Below are 16,971 nucleotides of genomic sequence, written 5' to 3'. Positions count from 1 at the left end.
TCCTCTCAGGCTTCCTTCCTGTAGCGTTCATGGTTCTGTTCTCCATTTTTTTCTTCTTTGCTTACAACACACCACTCTCCAGGATAGCTTCACCCACACAACAGGTCACACTTTTATCTTAGCTAAAGCTCTCCCCCTACTGATCTCTACTTTACCAAGTGCTAGCCTAACCAATTATCTCTACTTCACTCTGGGAAGCCTATGACTAAATGCTGAGCGCTCATAGCTAATAGATGCCTTTGTAGTACACCTGTGCTTCTGCCCCTACTAGGTAAGCTTTATGTTTATAAGAGCCAATGTCTTTTTTTTTTTAATGATCAGACTTTACTTTTTAGCGCAGATTTAGGTTTATGGAAAAACTAAGCAACAAAGAGAGAGATTTCCCATATACTCCCTCCATCCCAGTTTCCCCTACTACTATCCTTTAGTATTAGTGTGGTACATTTGCTGTGACTGATGCACAAATACTCATACATTACTCAAGTCCATAGTTTACATTAGGGTTCACTCTGTGTTGTACAGTTCTATGGGTTTTGACGTATGTACAATGTCATGTATCTGCCATTACAGTATCATACAGAATGGCTGCACTGCTTTAAAACCCTGTGTTCTACCTACTCATTCCTCTTTCTCCCCACCCCCAAATTCCTGGCAACTGTCTGTACACAGTTTTGTCATTTCCAGATGTCGGTTGTTGGGTCACAGAGTATGTAATCTTCCAGATGGATTATTGCACTTAGCAATATGCATTTAACGTTCTTCCATGCCTTTTCGTGGCTTGCTGAGTTTTTGCTGTGGAATAATATTCCACTGTATGGATGTACCAGTTTGTTTATCCACTCACCTACTCAAGGACATTTTGGTTGCTTCCAAGTTTTGACAATGTGAACAAAGCTGCTATCAACATTCATGTGCAGGATTTTGTGTGGGTATAAGTTTTCCACTCATTTGGGTACATGCCAAGGAGAGAGACCGCTGGACTGAATGATGAGAATATGCTTAGCTTGGTAAGAAACTGCCAACCTGTATTCCAAAGTGGTGGTATCAGTGTGCATTCGCACCAGCAGTGAATGAGTTTCTGTAGTTCCACATCCTTGCCTGATTTTGGTGTTGTCAGTGTTCTGGATTTTTGTCATCTCAATGGGCGTGCAGTAATATCTCATTGTTTTAATTTGCATTTTGCTAATGACATATGATTTTGAGCATCTCTTCATATGCTGTTTGCCATCTATGTGTCTCTCTCGTAATGTGTCTATTCACTTTTGCCCATTTTTAAATTGGGTTGTTTTTAAGAGTTCATTGTATATTTTGGATACAAACCCTTTTTCAGATGTTTTAAAAATATTTTCTTCCTGTCTGTGGTTTATCTTTTCATTCTCTTAACAGTGTTTTTTGCAGGGAAAATTTTAATTTTAATGAAGTCCCTTATCATTTTTCATTTTTCTCTTATCATTTTTCTCTTTCATGGGTCATACTTTTGGTATTGTATCCAAGAATAAATTACTTTTGTTCACAAATATATCATGCTATTTACACTGGTTATTTTTTTTTTAATTTTTTATTGCACTGGTTATTAATTATGTAAATTGCCAAGATATAAGTATGACAACAGAGCTATTTTTATGAAAACTATGTTTGCATTTGTCAAAACTCAATGAAAGCAAGTCATTAAAAATGACTGTTGTTATGTATGGGTAGAATAAGGAAAGTAACTGTAGAAACCCACTGAGATCTTGTACTCTATTTTAAAGAAACCAAAATGCAAATCCTACATGATGTGTGATAGGTGTGATGTATGCAAGAAAGATGACAAAAAACTCCAATCAGCAGATCCATATTCAGAGAAAAAGTTCTGACTCTAATTTAAAAGATCAGTACAAAAATGTACATTTATAAACATTTATTATATTTAACTTAAAATGTTTAAGATGCATATTTTAAATACTTTTAAAGAATCTCAAGTTTAACCAGGCCTGAACTCTCCAGATTGGAGGCTTCTTACCTCATGTTGCTGAACCATGTGACTGATCCTCACCTCATGAGGAGAAACCACTACATCTGTCTCTTATGTAGGACCATAAATCTCCATTAAATAAGATCTGCCATTAGGACCATCTGAAGGCTCTGGAGGAAACAGAATATCAAAGCCCTCACTATAACTGGCAGGCTCTCCTTCCAGTGTGCAAAATGAATTCTAGACCTGAAGGCCCATACCAGTTACAAGGAGCTGTTGGAACTTGTCTTAGTGACCCTTAAGTCTAGGTAATTCCACCTTGCCCTAAAATCCAGTTTTCCTCTGAAAATATTCACCTCTCTGGTCACTTATGCTCTTCCATTTTCTCATCTTAGAATGTTTTGGGTTTCTTCTCCCCACTTAATCTCTGTTCGGACCCTTTCATGACGCTACCTTAAACTCCCAAATACTGGTTAATAAAATCCACTACATCCTCAATTACTTCATGAAAGGCCCCTTTTCTTTAAGGACCTGCCTTACACTGGAATGTTATCAAGTGAAGGCAACTCATGCTCTCGATCCTTTGTATCTTGGAGTCAGGATATGGAATCTGTGATCCTTCCCGCACAGTGTACTTTGCGGAGATCATAGTTCCCCTACCCTCTCATAAAACCTCTTGTTCCCTTGAGCCTCAGGCTATTTGGCTGTACCATTTCTTATATCATGTCACAAGTTCATGGTCACTATTCTTTGTTCACTGAAAACACCACTTGCATCTTGCTTAAAGTCTTTCTCCAAATTTGAGGTCACTCTTGATTTCAATTTCAATGACAACCCAATACCTGGACCTCTCAGTTCCTTGGCATCATCTTCAGAGATAATTGCCATTCTGTTACTAAAACCTCCTATCTTTCCAGCTCAGGTATTGTCAATATACCTCTTCTATGGCTTCCCTGAGACTTTCAACCCATCAAGAAGTCTTCTTTCTCACTTTTTATACACCTCTTTTGTCTTTACTTCCTCCCCTATCTAAGTAAGATTATACAGACCTTCACTTCTTCCACTCTATAGATAATAGGCTAAACTCTCTTGTCTTACTGTCTTTTCACAGCACCTTCTTGGAAACGGCACAATCCTGTGAAAAACTGCCTACTTGGCTTTTTTTCTATATCTTTGCCTAGGTAGCTGAGCATTTGGGGTGGTAAGGAAGGGGTAGCAATCACATTAGCAGTTTGTGCTGCTGTAAAATGATGGTAAACACTATTAATGAGGACTTTATATCCCTGTCTGGAAATTTCCTAATTAAAAGAGTCAACTAACTTTCCTCTTCCCCCAAAGAATTATTTTTAAACCTTCTCCATGATTATTAACTGTGTCCTTCTCTTTCACTCTTTGAATATGACTGTTTCTTCAATTCAACTCCCCTTCTCCTTCCTCTACTCTGAATTCCATTCCTTCCTCCTTTTCCAGGTATTATGAACCACTGATTCATCATCCTCTCTCTCCTGAATCTCCTCCTTCTTTCCTTGCTAATGTTGATTGCAGCCTCCCCTCCCCACCTCTCGTTTTTAAGATATATATATAAATATATATTTTTTATTGATTGATTTTTCGAAAGAGAAAGAGGGGGAGGAAGGGAAACACCAGTTTGCTGCTCCAATTATTTATGTATGCACTGGTTGATTCTTGTACATGCCCGGCCAGGGGCTGCACCTGCAACCGTGGCTTATCAGGACGATGCTCTGACCAACTGAGCTACCCTAACAGGGCAGAGTCTCTTCCATTTTTTAAAAAAGAGCCCTCACAGATTAAAGGAGAAGAATAATCTGATAATCTCTGTAGATATAGAAAAAAAATCACTTAATAAAATTCAAGATTCATCCATGATAAAAACAAAAATCAAACTTAACGGTAAAGCATCAACATTCTCATTAAAGTTAGCAATATTCAACACTGTAAAGATTCTAATTAGTTCAGTAAGATAAAAACAAAAGTAGTATGAGAATTGAAAAGGAGAAAAAAGATTACTTTTATTTGTAGAAAATGTGGTTACTTACACAAAAAGCCCATTAGAACTAACAGTTTAATAAGGTGATTGGATATAAGATCAACATACAAAAATCAAGTATTCATAGTAACCACCAACTTGAAAATGTATTAGAAAAAGATCCCATTTATATGGTAACAAAAAAATAAGATGCCTGAGAAAGAATCTAACAAAAAAGGTATGACTCCTTTGCTCAAAAGTATAAAACATCACTGAAAGACATAAGATCTGCATAAATTAAGAGATATACCAGGGTTTATGAGTGGAAAAGTCCATACAATAAAGATGACAATTCTCCTTAGTCTGTAAACTCAATATTTCCAATCAAAATTCCAACAGGGATTTCATAGTATTTGATTAGCAAACAAGTTTCATTCAAATGAAAGGACAAAACGGAAAAGGCATGTTAAGACAATTCTGAAAAGAGCCAAGATAGGAGATTTTTCCTCTATTCTAAAAGATAAAAGATTATTATAAAGTTTTATTAATTAAGAGTGTTGTTTTAGTTAAAGTAGAGCTAAACAAACACACTATTGGAACAGAATAGGGAACTCAAAAATAGGCCTTCACACATATGAAAATTTAATTACAAATCTCATACCATTGTTCAAATGCAAAACCCATGTTAAATAAATGTAAAAGACAAAATTTTATAGTCTTCAGAAGAAAATTATGGAAATTCTCTTTACAACCTTGAATTAGAAATAGATGTCTTACACGGAACATGTATAAAGAACACATGGACAAAGCCAAAGGGGGTAGGTTTGAGGGTGGGAGGCGGGGATGGGTGGGGTGGTGGGGTGAAAATGGAGACAACTGTACTTGATCAACAATGAAAAAAAAATAGTTATCTTAAACAAGACACAAAAACAAACTAGAAAAAGTGATTATATTAAATTTTTAAACTTTAATAGAAATACTATAAGCAGACTAGAAGATATATAATCAATAAAGGATTAGTGTCCAGAATACATAAAGGACTCCCAGTAACCAACCAGAAAAGAAAAAGTGGTCTTATATTAAAATTGGCAAGTAGGTAATTCAGAGGGGCAAAAGACAAACAAATAAGAGAAAAAAAGATGGTAAGTATATCTGTGAAAATATGCTTAATCTCATTAGTTTAAGAAATAAAATAAAGTCTCAGTGAGAAAAATCTCACGTCCATCAGATTGGCAAGCAAGAATTGACACGGATGTAGAAAAACAAAGAAACTTGGAAACACTGCTAATGAATAGACTGACTGATAAAACCACTTTAAAAAAGCCATTTGGCAATATATAGTAAAGATGAAAAAAGTATAATTCTCTACATAGGTAAATAAAGTAGAGAAACTTTATATATAAGTATATACATAAAGACTTCACAGCAACAGCTTATGTTAGCAGAAACAGATACTACCTAATTGTCAACTCAGTAAAAAAATACTAGGTCACAGAACATTAATACTACAGAATGAATGATATGTAGCACTTAAAACAAATAGAGTAACAGTCAACAAAAATAAATCTCAAAAACAAAATACTGAATAAAAAGAGAAGTTGTAAAATCATCAATATATTCAGCAGGATACTTTTATCTATATAATACTATACACATATTTCAGAACAATACTATACATTGTTTATGGATATATATGTATGTACATATACAGACTCACACAAATGCATATTAAAAGTATGAAAACACCCTGACTGGTGTAGCTCAGTGGATTGAGAGTTGTCCTGCAAACTGGATCACCAGTTCAACTCCCAGTCTGGGCACATGCCTGGGCTGTAGGCTGTGTCCCCAGAGTGGGCATGCAAGAGGCAACTGATAGATGTTTATCTCCCTCTCTTTCTCCCTCCTTTTCCCTCTCTCTAAAAATAAATAAATATTAAAAAATAGAAGCAAGGTTGAGGAACATATCAGAATGGTTATACAAAGAACTTTATCTGTTGTGTTTTATTTCTTTAAAAAATCTGAAATATATATGGCAAAATGTAAGCATTTAATAGAACTGGATGGTAGATGCACAAATGTTTGTTAGGCTATATTCTATTGTTTTCTGTATGTTTGAAATATTTCATGTCTCAATAAAAAAAACCTTAAGAACACAAAAATCATCTGTTTCAACCTCCAGTTCCTGTTTAGTTCTCTCCCCTGCCTTTTCCAAATTCCTTGTTAGATATCTCAGCAAATTCTAACACTGCTACCAACTCCCCCGACCCTTCTAAAAATGCAATTTTCCTCCTGTCTCCCATCCTTTTTCTTCTCAGTCTCTTTTACCAACTGTTGTTCCTTTACTATCCCATAACTACTGGTATACCTTAGGTTCTCTCCTAGCACTTCCTTTCTCATTCTTCACTCACCCTAAGTGACTCATCTAATCTTCGTCTATCTAATTGTTTCACCAATCATCCATATTCTAAAGAGTCTGAAATCATTATCTCCAGGCTGACTCTCCTCTCCAGATTCATAGAGCCAGCTGTTGGCTATTCTACTCTTCTGGCTAATCCCAGTTCAGTGAATAAAAACAAACTCATTTTCTCCTCTGACCCTAGTGCTAGGTTTTTGGATCAACTTCTCATTAAAAACAACTAATACTGCTGAATTAAAAAAGGAAAAAGCCTTAGGAGCAATGAAGAGTTGACAGTTTAGCAGGATAAAATTGGGAGAGAAAATAAATATCTGGAGAGGTAAACACATATAAAGTACTTTTTGGCTGGGAGTACATTTCTCATTCTTGAAAAATCTAAAACTTAGTCTCATAAGGCAGAAGAAAAATAAATCACAGCCATGAGCATACACGAGGTGGGAAGAAAATCTAATAGAAAGCTCTCCCTTTAGTTAAGTAGGGACTTCAAAGGCTTTTTATCTTCAGGGTGAGAAAACCAAAAGTTAACTAGTCCTCACAAGTCTTGCAGCCTAGGTTTGCATGGCCTGAGTGGTCTATGAAATCCCAACTCTTGACTCTGGATTAATGTGATCCCAAATAAGATGCACCCATAGGGCTTGGCAAAAATAAATGGAGTTTCCTGGGGTGGGGTGGAGGGATGGGGAGAAAATGCAGACAATTATAACTGAATAAAAATAAATAAATTAAAAAAAAAAAAGACTATCTTTGAAATGTAAAAAAAAAAAAGAAAGAAAGAAAGAAATTATCTTCATCCTAGGCTTTAAATTCCTATATATAATTCTGCTAAGTACAACATAACACAAAGTCGAAGATAACCACGAACACAGAAAACATCATACCATGTACAAGAATGAGCGGAGCAAAAGTACTAGGCCCACAAAGACTTAAAATATTGAGATGAGACTATGAAATAATTGTTTCTTATGTTCAAAGAAACAGAAAATAGTTGAAAACATCTGTAGAAAAAAGGAAATTATAAAAAAACACATAGCAAAGAACCAAACAGAACTTCTAGAAAAGAAACATTAACAACTCAATGGATGGATGTTAACTGAACTTACTGTGGTAATCATTTCACAATAAATGTGAACCAATCATTATGCTGCATACCTAAAATGTATACAGTGCTATATGTCAATTTTATCTCAATATAACTGGGAAAAACCCCTTAATGAACACTTTTATTAGCAAATTAAATACAGGCAAAGAGAGAATTGTTGAAACAGAAAACAAGTCAGAAAAAATAATCCAGAATAAAGCCTGGAAAGATGAAAATGTGGACAAAACAGAAGAACAAGTAAGGCAGATGAAAGTTAAATCATATGACATAGATTTGAATCTGAGTTTAGAAAGGAGAAAATGTGGCGGAGCAGTATTTGGAGAGACATAGCTGGGATTTTCCAGAAATGATGATGGATACCAACGTAGATTCCAGAAGCCTAACAAGTATCAAACAGAATAAATAAAAAGAAATCGATACTCAACACACCATAGTGAAAAAAATAACATGAGTCCTCATTTCTCCCTCCAGCTGTATTCTCTAGAAGTTAATAATTTAGTGAGTACAAAAGGAATTTCTTAAATCAATCTTTTCATACCCTACCTCCATCACTGTTGCCCTCCTCTGTAATAATGTCCAGTAGTCTCTCAAACGCATTTTCAAAAGCAACAATTTTCTGGATGGCTCCATTGCTTCTTGTTAGTGCCTGCAGTAGTAAGACACCCTTATGGGGAAGAAAGATGATGTTTAGTGCAGTACAACTTTTATAAGACATTTTAAAACTATTTTTTAAAAAACATAGAATTTTAGAATAGGTAGATATTTCCCAAATCCAACTACTTTAATTTATAGATAAGAAAAACAAGTTCTGAGAAAATGACCAATATGCCTTCGTAAGATTAATCTCAAAGGTACAGAGCCTAGACTAAAATCCATGTCTACCAATGTCTAATTCAGTTCTCTTTTCACCATAGAATATATTCAATAACTCTTGCATATTCACCAATCATTATACAATTTTCATTGTAGTGTAAGAGTTGAGCATGATAACATCTGTCTCAGAAATGCCTCTGCACATGCTTCACAATGTAATTACATGAAAGTGTGAATTCAAGAATATATAGCAACAAACATCATCACATTCTAGCAGAGAAATTGGGTATTTTTACAAATCCCAAATTCCCAAAACTCAATTACTAGTTGATTGGGAAAAAATGAGAATTCATACCTCTAAATGGCATATCAGACATGAGACAATTCACAGTAGCTTTTGCTTCTGATTGTTAGCTTTCCTCAGCTCCTGTTATGCTGGATTTTATTTACATATTCTGCAACTGTTATCACTCAAGAAAAACTCAATGACACCCATTTCTGCTTCTTTCACTATCAAACAACAAGTATTTTATGAGCCCCAAAGAGTCCTACAACACCACAATATTCAAAGAGACACAAATATTTTATGAAAAAAAAAAAAGCAGGTATTACTTCAGAGAAAAAGGAATAGCAAACAGGTAGTTCCGAAGTCCCAAAGAGGGAAATTAGCTGTTGACTACCAGTACCAGGCAGATAAGTACTCATGTAAGACAAAAAGTGTCCATGGCCTTATTGGGCCTGTTCTACTCATTCTCCTGTCAAGTCTCAATAGTAAGATGAAAAAGGCAAAAGTGATTATTTTTAGACATGAAATTCTCCTACTTAATGCTACCAAATTGAGTTTAACTGCTAATAAAGGGAGGAAGAATACAGTAGAAAGCATACTGAGGTTAAGTTAGAGGCTAAAGTGGGTTTTAAAAATGGTTGTCCTACTTACTAGTTGTGCAACTTTAAGCAAATTACGTAAGTTCTGAGTATTAGTAAATCCATGTATAAAACAAGGTTAATATTTTTGTCACAGGGTTTCTCTGAGGACAAAAGGAGATAAATAACTTCTAGAGAACCTACTACGTACATATGTTTATGAGGTCTGTCCAGAAAAAGTCCAGCCATTGTTAATATAACAAGAATGGTATGTGTGACATCCATGGAACCCGGCGGCCAAGGAGAGTGGACTGGAATGTGCACGCATCAACAGTGAAGACTTCACTGTACTAGTTAGTGGGGGAGGTACACACCACTGAATGAGCATGTATACTGCGTGGCTGTCGAATTCAAAATGACTGTGTGGAGCAATGAATCTGCATCAAACTTTGTGTTAGACTTGAACATTCCTCCACAGAAACTATTTGGATGTCAGAAGGCTGCAGCTATGGGCAAATAGGTGATTGGCAGCTTCACAACGATGTGCCCATTTATGCCTCATGACTTGTGCAGTCTTTTTGCAAAACATCAAATCACCCAGGTGACTCAGCGCCCCCACCTTCATAGCCCAGATTTGTGCCCTGCAACTTCTTGCTTTTCCCAAAACTAAAATCACCTTTGAAAGGGAAGAGATTTCAGACTGTAAATGAGATTCAGGAAAATATGACAGGGCAGCAGATGGCAATTGGGAGAACTGTGTAAGGTCCCAAGGTGCCTACTTTGAAGGGGACTGAGGCATCACTGTCCTTTGTACAAAGTTTTTGTATCTTGTATCTTCTTCAATAAATGTCTCTTTTTCATATTACATGGCTGGATTCCCTCTGGACAGACCTCATATGCTACTTTTTCTCAATACATGTTGGTTTCTTTTACCTGACTAGTAAGAAAGATATTGCTGCCCTGGCCGGGTGGCTCAGTTGGTTGGAGCATTGTTCCCCACACCAAAAGGCTGTTGATTAGATTGCCAGTCAGGGCACACGCCTAAGTTGCACATTTGATCCCCAGTTGGGATGAGTATAGGAGGCAATCGATTGATGTTTCTCTCCCTCCCTTCCTCTCTCTCTATAAAAATGGATAAACATATCCTTGGGTGGGGATTTTTAAAAATCTGTTAAAAAAAAAAAGAAATATATTGCTCTAGTCAAACACATCCATTAAAATGCTATCAAGAATAAAAGTATACTCACTGGTCATTGAAAAATGGGCACCAATTCTTTATTTTAAAAACGTAACTAAAGGACTGGTTTATTTATTTGGTCTTCTTTCATGCATAAAATATATTTCAGAATAAATAAAATATGACTACTTGATGAAGTTCTTCTTTGTGTAAGATTACAGCTTAATAAATGTGAAATAATTATAAAAATCATTATTTTTTGATTAACAAAATAACCAATTTAGGCAACGATCATCAATGGATGATCACATGTAATGGACAAATCTGAGGTAAGGCTGATAGAGAGCTTTACAATGGAGGGTTCCAGCTGTCACCACCTGAATCAAACCCAGTGATCACTAAAAGTGAGACAGCCAGATATTACACATCTCCTGATGTATTCCAAAATTAAGTGCACTGATCACCTAGCAAATATCCTAGCAAAATGGTAAACTGGAACCTAATCGAGCCCTTTAAATAAGTTAAATAACCACCAAATGTAATGAGAGAAACCTTGCCTGGATCCTGATTTGAGGAAAGCAACCATAAAAGACATTTCTGAGACAATTGGGAAACCAGGATATGGAATGGTTATCTTATTCAAACTATGGGCTTAGACATCACTGTTAGCTTGTTAAATGTGACAATGACGTGGTTATATAAGAAAATGTGTGTGTATGTACATTTTTTGACATGTATACTGAAGTATGTAATAGTGAAATTATATTGATGGTTTGACTGCTTTTAAATACTCCAGTCAAAAACCAAGGAGAGTGGTGAGGAGAGGCACAGATACAGCAATTGTAACAGAATCTTAAAAATTGATGGATTCAGGGGGTGGGTTTGTCTGTGTTCTCTCAATTTTCTTTAAGAATGAAATTATAGTCTATCACTTCGAATTGAACTTGTAGTTAATTTGTAAATAGTTTTTTGAAACTTTTAAAATAATTTTTAAGCACTAAGTAACAAATATTACAGTTTTGATACACTTGTAAATAATAGAGAAAAATATTCAAGTAACCAAAAAATCACATCAACACAAAATATTCAACTTACATGCAAATATTAAAATAAATCAGAATGGAAAATAACTGCATAGCGAATCATGCTCTATAGTTAAATAGAGATTCCAGGAAAGAGCCATTGAAAATATGTGTTCAAATGAAGGGAGGGTTCCAAATGCAATGCTTTAAGTTTACACAGTTCAGTGTGCAAACTTTACACTCTAGGGGTGTTTCCTCTACTCTTTCTTGAGGTAGACTTTCAGAAGAGAATGGAAGGAATCCTAAACTTGTGGAAGGCATGAATTTGAATAGCAAATTCATTTGTCTAAGTCAGAATACAAGGTAGGCAGGAAACAAAGAAATACTGTGGTCTTGTATATAACTTAAAAATGTCTAAAAGATTGGCATTACCCCAATTTTCCAAATCTAACTCCTTATGACTATATATAAGGGTCAACAAATATTACATCTGCATATACAGAAATAAAGCTGCATTTAGGCTTCTTTTTCAAATTTAACTTACATCATTACGTATAACCTCCCTGGAATCCGCTAATAGGTCCATCAATCTTGAAACACCTAGAACATAAATGTGAAAAATACTGGCAGGTCAAAAATACAAATAGTGATTCAAATTATAAAAAATGTATTACACTTGATTTCAGTCCCCTTCTTTAGGAATGATCTTCACTTCTAAATCAAAATGTTACAAGGAAGGCAAGTCACTTACCCATGGGACTAACTAAAATAATCTGCTGCACCTGAGGCCCTAAGTGTTTTAAAAGAGAAGTAAGAAGCTTCACACCAGGCCAGCGGACATGGAAATCAAACTCCTGCAATATAAGAATTTAAAATATTTAACATCTATAATTTACATTAAAAAATTATCAACTTAATAGTGGTACAAACAACTACAAACAAAAATTTAGCAAACTTAGAAATAAAAAAAATACTTAATACAAATTGATCAAACTAATTCACTGTTACTGACTAGATTAACAGTATTTTGTAAAAATGGAAATAAGCCAACAGCATTTTAACAGAATATATAGGTCTTAAAATAGGCATGTGAATCTCTTGCAATGATCCAACAAATTTCACTGTCTTAAAAAGCTATGTATATGATTCTTCACCCAAACAGTAACAAAAAGCAGCTTATTAAGATGAAAGAATAGCAAGGTTCTTTATTTACCTCCAATAAAGATAATAGGAGAGTGACATTTTCTTGCTGCTTAATGAAAATTTCTGTAAACTGGCTTCCCAAATCTTCACTCTGTCTTGTGGAATTTTCTTCTGTAACATTCAAAGATAAAGCATTTCACTATGATGTTATGTTATGTTAAAGTTTCCTTTTTTTGAGGGAGCTAGGCAGAAATGATAATTTCCTTGCAACAGTGTGGCAGGTACCAAACTGTCCCAAGGAAACCACAATTATGCTGAAAAAATATATCCTTAAAATAATTTTCAATGTCATTTAAATAAATTTCTATTCTTTTTTATTATTAAAGTTATTGGGGTAATACTGGCTAATAACATTATGTAAGCTTCAGGTGAATAACTTCATTACACATTTGTATACTTATTGTGTACTAACCACCTGAAGTCTTGTCTCCTTCCGTCTCTATGCATTTGACCCCCTTTACCCTCTTCATCCTCCCCGCTCTTCCCCTCTGGAACCACCATTCAGTTGTCTGTACCTATGAGTTTGGTTTTTTACTCGCTGTTTATTTGTTCATTGCTTTTTGTTTGATATCCCACATGAGTGAAATCATATGGTTCTTCTCCTTTTCCATTTGACTTATTTTACTTAGCATAATACTCTCAAATGCCATCTATGCTGCTGAAAATGGCAAGATTCAAATTTTAATTTTTTAAATATTTAAACATGGTAAGATAGTTCTCGAGGACATTTTTAGGTTAAACTTCTAATTAGGGTACAAGGAAACTTACTGAGGTGACGGAAATATTCTATCTCTACTGTGATTGTGGTTACATTACTGTACATATCTGCCCAAACACATGGGGATTATAAAACCCCAAGAAGTAAATTTTATTGTATGTAAATTATGCCTCAAAACTTCCTGCCTTGAAAACATTGAATATATAGTCCTTAATGACAGTTAGTGTTACTGTGTTACATAGTTAAATTATAAAATTAACCAGTACTTGCAGATTCTTCAGTATCTTTTTAAAAAAATTAACATATATATCTTATAAGGTTATTTGACAATAAAATCAGAACTTGACATTTAATCTCTCATTTATTCTTTAAAGGATTTTATATTTGTCCTTAAAACTTAAAAATCTTTAAACTATTTGTTGTTTCAGTGTATTTTGTTAAAAAAATACAAAGGATCAGTAAAAATTACTGAAGCAACAACTGCCAAAGCAAATGATCACTTAAAACCTGCCTATACTATAAACACAGAGACGGCAAACACACTGCGCCTCACTCCCTGACCCACAGCAGACACAGCCAGTTGATCCCAGCAGCTGCTGCACATCAGTATCCTTTTCCACACATTGCTCCAGGCAGTGACTATAAACCCATGAAGCTGGCAACCAAGATCAAACATATTTATTATCCCTCAAACAGTGCTTTTTTAAATGTGAGATTTTAATATTAACATACTTTAGACATGGAAAAAACCCAGCAGATGACAAGAAAAGCAAAGCAATCCAAAGCAAAGAGAATATATACTGTATAATCTCTTTTATATAAAATTCTAGAAAAATGCAAAGTAATCTATAGTGACAAAAGCATAGCTGTGATTGATTGAATAGGGACTAGAAGGAAGAGAGCAAGGTTACAAACATTTAAGTATGAGGACACTTTTAAGTATGATCCTGTTCCAAGGATCTACAGTTCCTTCTGGTTTAATGCTGTCAGTTTTAAAAAGCTGTTAGTGACAAATTGCAGCCACATGTTACAACAATCCCAGGGACCACAGGACAGCAACCCTCCACCCTTTTTTAGCCCCCACCCCTCCATGCTGGTGTATCTCCCCACACCATGCCCCTCTCCTTTCTTGGAGAGTGAACAAAAAGTTTATTCTTCAAAAAAAAAAAAAAAAAAGCTGTTAGTGAGATAAACTCTACTTCCTTTAGGTATAAAATGGCACTTCTGAACTTTAGAGGCCCACAAAAATTAGCTAAGCAATTAGCTAGTTTGGTGTAGCAGTAAATTAAGCTAAAACTACTATAAACTACTACATTAATTATATCTAAAAGTTATAAACTAAAACTAGACCCATGAAGAATTATACCTCTTTTACATGTAACCAAAGATATAAGACAACTAAACGGTATACTTATTTAATTTTATTTTTTATATTTTAAACATTGTATTCATTTTTTGAGAGAGGGGAAGGGAGGGAGAAAGAGGGGGAGTGAAACATCAATGTGTGGTTGCCTCTCACGCACCTCCTACTGGGGACCTGGCCCACAAACCAGGCATGTGCCCTGACTGGGAATCGAACCAGGGACCCTTTAGTTTGCAGGCCTGTGCTCAATCCACTGAGCTACACCAGCCAGGGCATAGTATACTTATTTTAAAACTCCTAGAGCTAAGTCTATTTTTGCATCCTATGTTTTACATACTATATGCTATACTTATTATAGCCTGTAGAAGTGACTATTGTAAGATAATGAAAAAACAAAATAAGAACTAAATGGTCTGTTGTTACTATAGTGAAAATAAGCCTAAGACAGGTATACAGAATTAATGATTGCTTTTTAAAAGGTCCTTATATAGCCCTGAAAACATCTCAAGTCTATTTATATGATTGGCTTTTAACTAAATATGTATATATACATTTATTCTTCTAGTGTATTTACTGTTATATTTTCAGGTATAAACAATATTCAAAAACATTTGTGGACCTTCTTTTTGGAACCCCACTGCATATCAAGCTCATAACCCATATTATGGAGGACAAAACTATTGTATAGAAAGAGGTATTCTAATAAAAGTTGTCCTAACTCGGAGTAAGGGAATATCAAGTATCTTCTTTCATACTGTGGTCAATTAGTTAAACAAGTACACCTATATTTTTAAATGTTTGTCGTTTGTCTGCATCCTCTATGAACTCTTTATGTAAATTATAAATTTTAATTAAGAATCCTGGTTAGGAAAATGGCCACAATTTATTAATCTGAAATCTATGAAATACAAAAAAAGGAAAGAAAAGAATATATCCAAAAAATACCGTTATCCTACTTACTAGTATATGACAGTATATAAGTTACAGGTCTCTGGGCTTCCATTTTTAGAAAACAGAAAAATACCACATACCTCAAGGTTGCTATGAAGCTCAAACAAGATAATGGACACAAAAGCACTGTAAGTTTTATTGTCCCACACAAGTACATGAAACAATGGCAGAAACAACAACTACTGATCGGTGCTAGTCACCAGGGAACAGCTCACTGTCGTAAGAGTCAAGGCATAGTGCTTAGGTATTTTCTGCTTTCAAACAAGGGATTCAAACGTCACAAAAGGTAATGTTATACACCTTAGTAAGTTAGTTTGTTAGTTTTTTGTTAGGTATAGGCAACTCTGTTGTGTACTATTTTAAACCTCCTGTAGACAAGGATATTCCCTTCCTTATTTTATTTTATTTTATTTTATTTTATTTTATTTTATTTTATTTTTTCATTATTTTTAAATCCTCACCTGAGGATATGTTTACTGATTCTGCTGGGGGGGGGGGTGGGGAAGTGCTGTGAGAGACAGAAACATCCATCAGTTGCCTCCCATATGCACCCCAACAAGGAATCGGATGACAACCTAGGTATGTGCCCTCCTCAGGGAAGAAACCTGCAACCTTTTGGTGTATGGGATGATGCTCCAGCCAACTGAGCCACCCAGCCAGGGCTTCCCCCTTATTTTAAAAAGTTGAGGATCTCAGAAAAAGGGGTAAAACAAAATAAAACAAAACTTGGTAACTTTAATTATGAGTTAAAGAAATATGAATGTTAAAAGTAAATGGAATTTGAAACAGACCACCAGAAAAAAAGAAAGACAATACTGGTGAGTTCCATGGATTAATATTAAAAATGTCAGTAATCAGACATTATTGTACATGCATTATTTTAAAGGGACAATATCAACATTTAAGTATTCTCTGAACTGAAATACTCTCCAGTTCTTATTGTATATGGGTAAAATTCATATGTATACAGATGTATGTATACATATTCAAATACTATTTTTATTTAAATAAATTGTCTCAAATTTTTCTAGAAAGCATACAAAATGAAGTCAAATAGATTGTTGTACAATTATCAGATATTCCTTTTTAATTAAGGAACTCTAATATAGTGAAACAAATCTCAATCTACCAGCCAGAAAAACATCACTTGACAGTGTCCTTTTATATTACCAGAATTTATGCCTAAAAGCATCATGCACATGTAAATACAATCTTTTACCTTCAACATCATCTGAAAAGGTAGACAAAAATAAATAAATACATAAACAAACAAATATATATGTAAATGTGGGTGATGATGAAAGTAATTTATGTAGTAGAATTAACAATAAAATAAATAAAAGCTTAAAATGTCAAATAGCACTAAGCAATATAATAGCACTAAGCAATATAATCTCGACGGAA

The 16,971-nt window shown here is 34.7% G+C and overlaps 1 protein-coding gene across 2 annotated transcripts in view; it reads right to left on the bottom strand.

Moving 5' to 3' along the window:
• The window catches only part of USO1 (USO1 vesicle transport factor), a 65,251-nt gene that overhangs the window by 25,910 nt on the left and 22,370 nt on the right, over window positions 1–16,971 (bottom strand). For both annotated transcript variants that reach the window (XM_024579412.3, XM_045185144.2), the window contains exons 5-8: window positions 12,546–12,646; window positions 12,084–12,186; window positions 11,877–11,932; window positions 8,000–8,120 (exon numbers count right to left, since the gene is read on the bottom strand). In XM_024579412.3, coding sequence (XP_024435180.1) covers window positions 8,000–8,120; window positions 11,877–11,932; window positions 12,084–12,186; window positions 12,546–12,646 — 381 coding nt within the window. The remainder of the gene's footprint in view (window positions 1–7,999; window positions 8,121–11,876; window positions 11,933–12,083; window positions 12,187–12,545; window positions 12,647–16,971) is intronic.

This window comes from Desmodus rotundus, chromosome 4, assembly GCF_022682495.2.
Source record: "Desmodus rotundus isolate HL8 chromosome 4, HLdesRot8A.1, whole genome shotgun sequence".
Lineage (NCBI taxonomy): Eukaryota > Metazoa > Chordata > Mammalia > Chiroptera > Phyllostomidae > Desmodus > Desmodus rotundus.
Note: the sequence above shows the minus strand (reverse complement) of the source record. Positions and strands in the feature narration are given on the sequence as shown.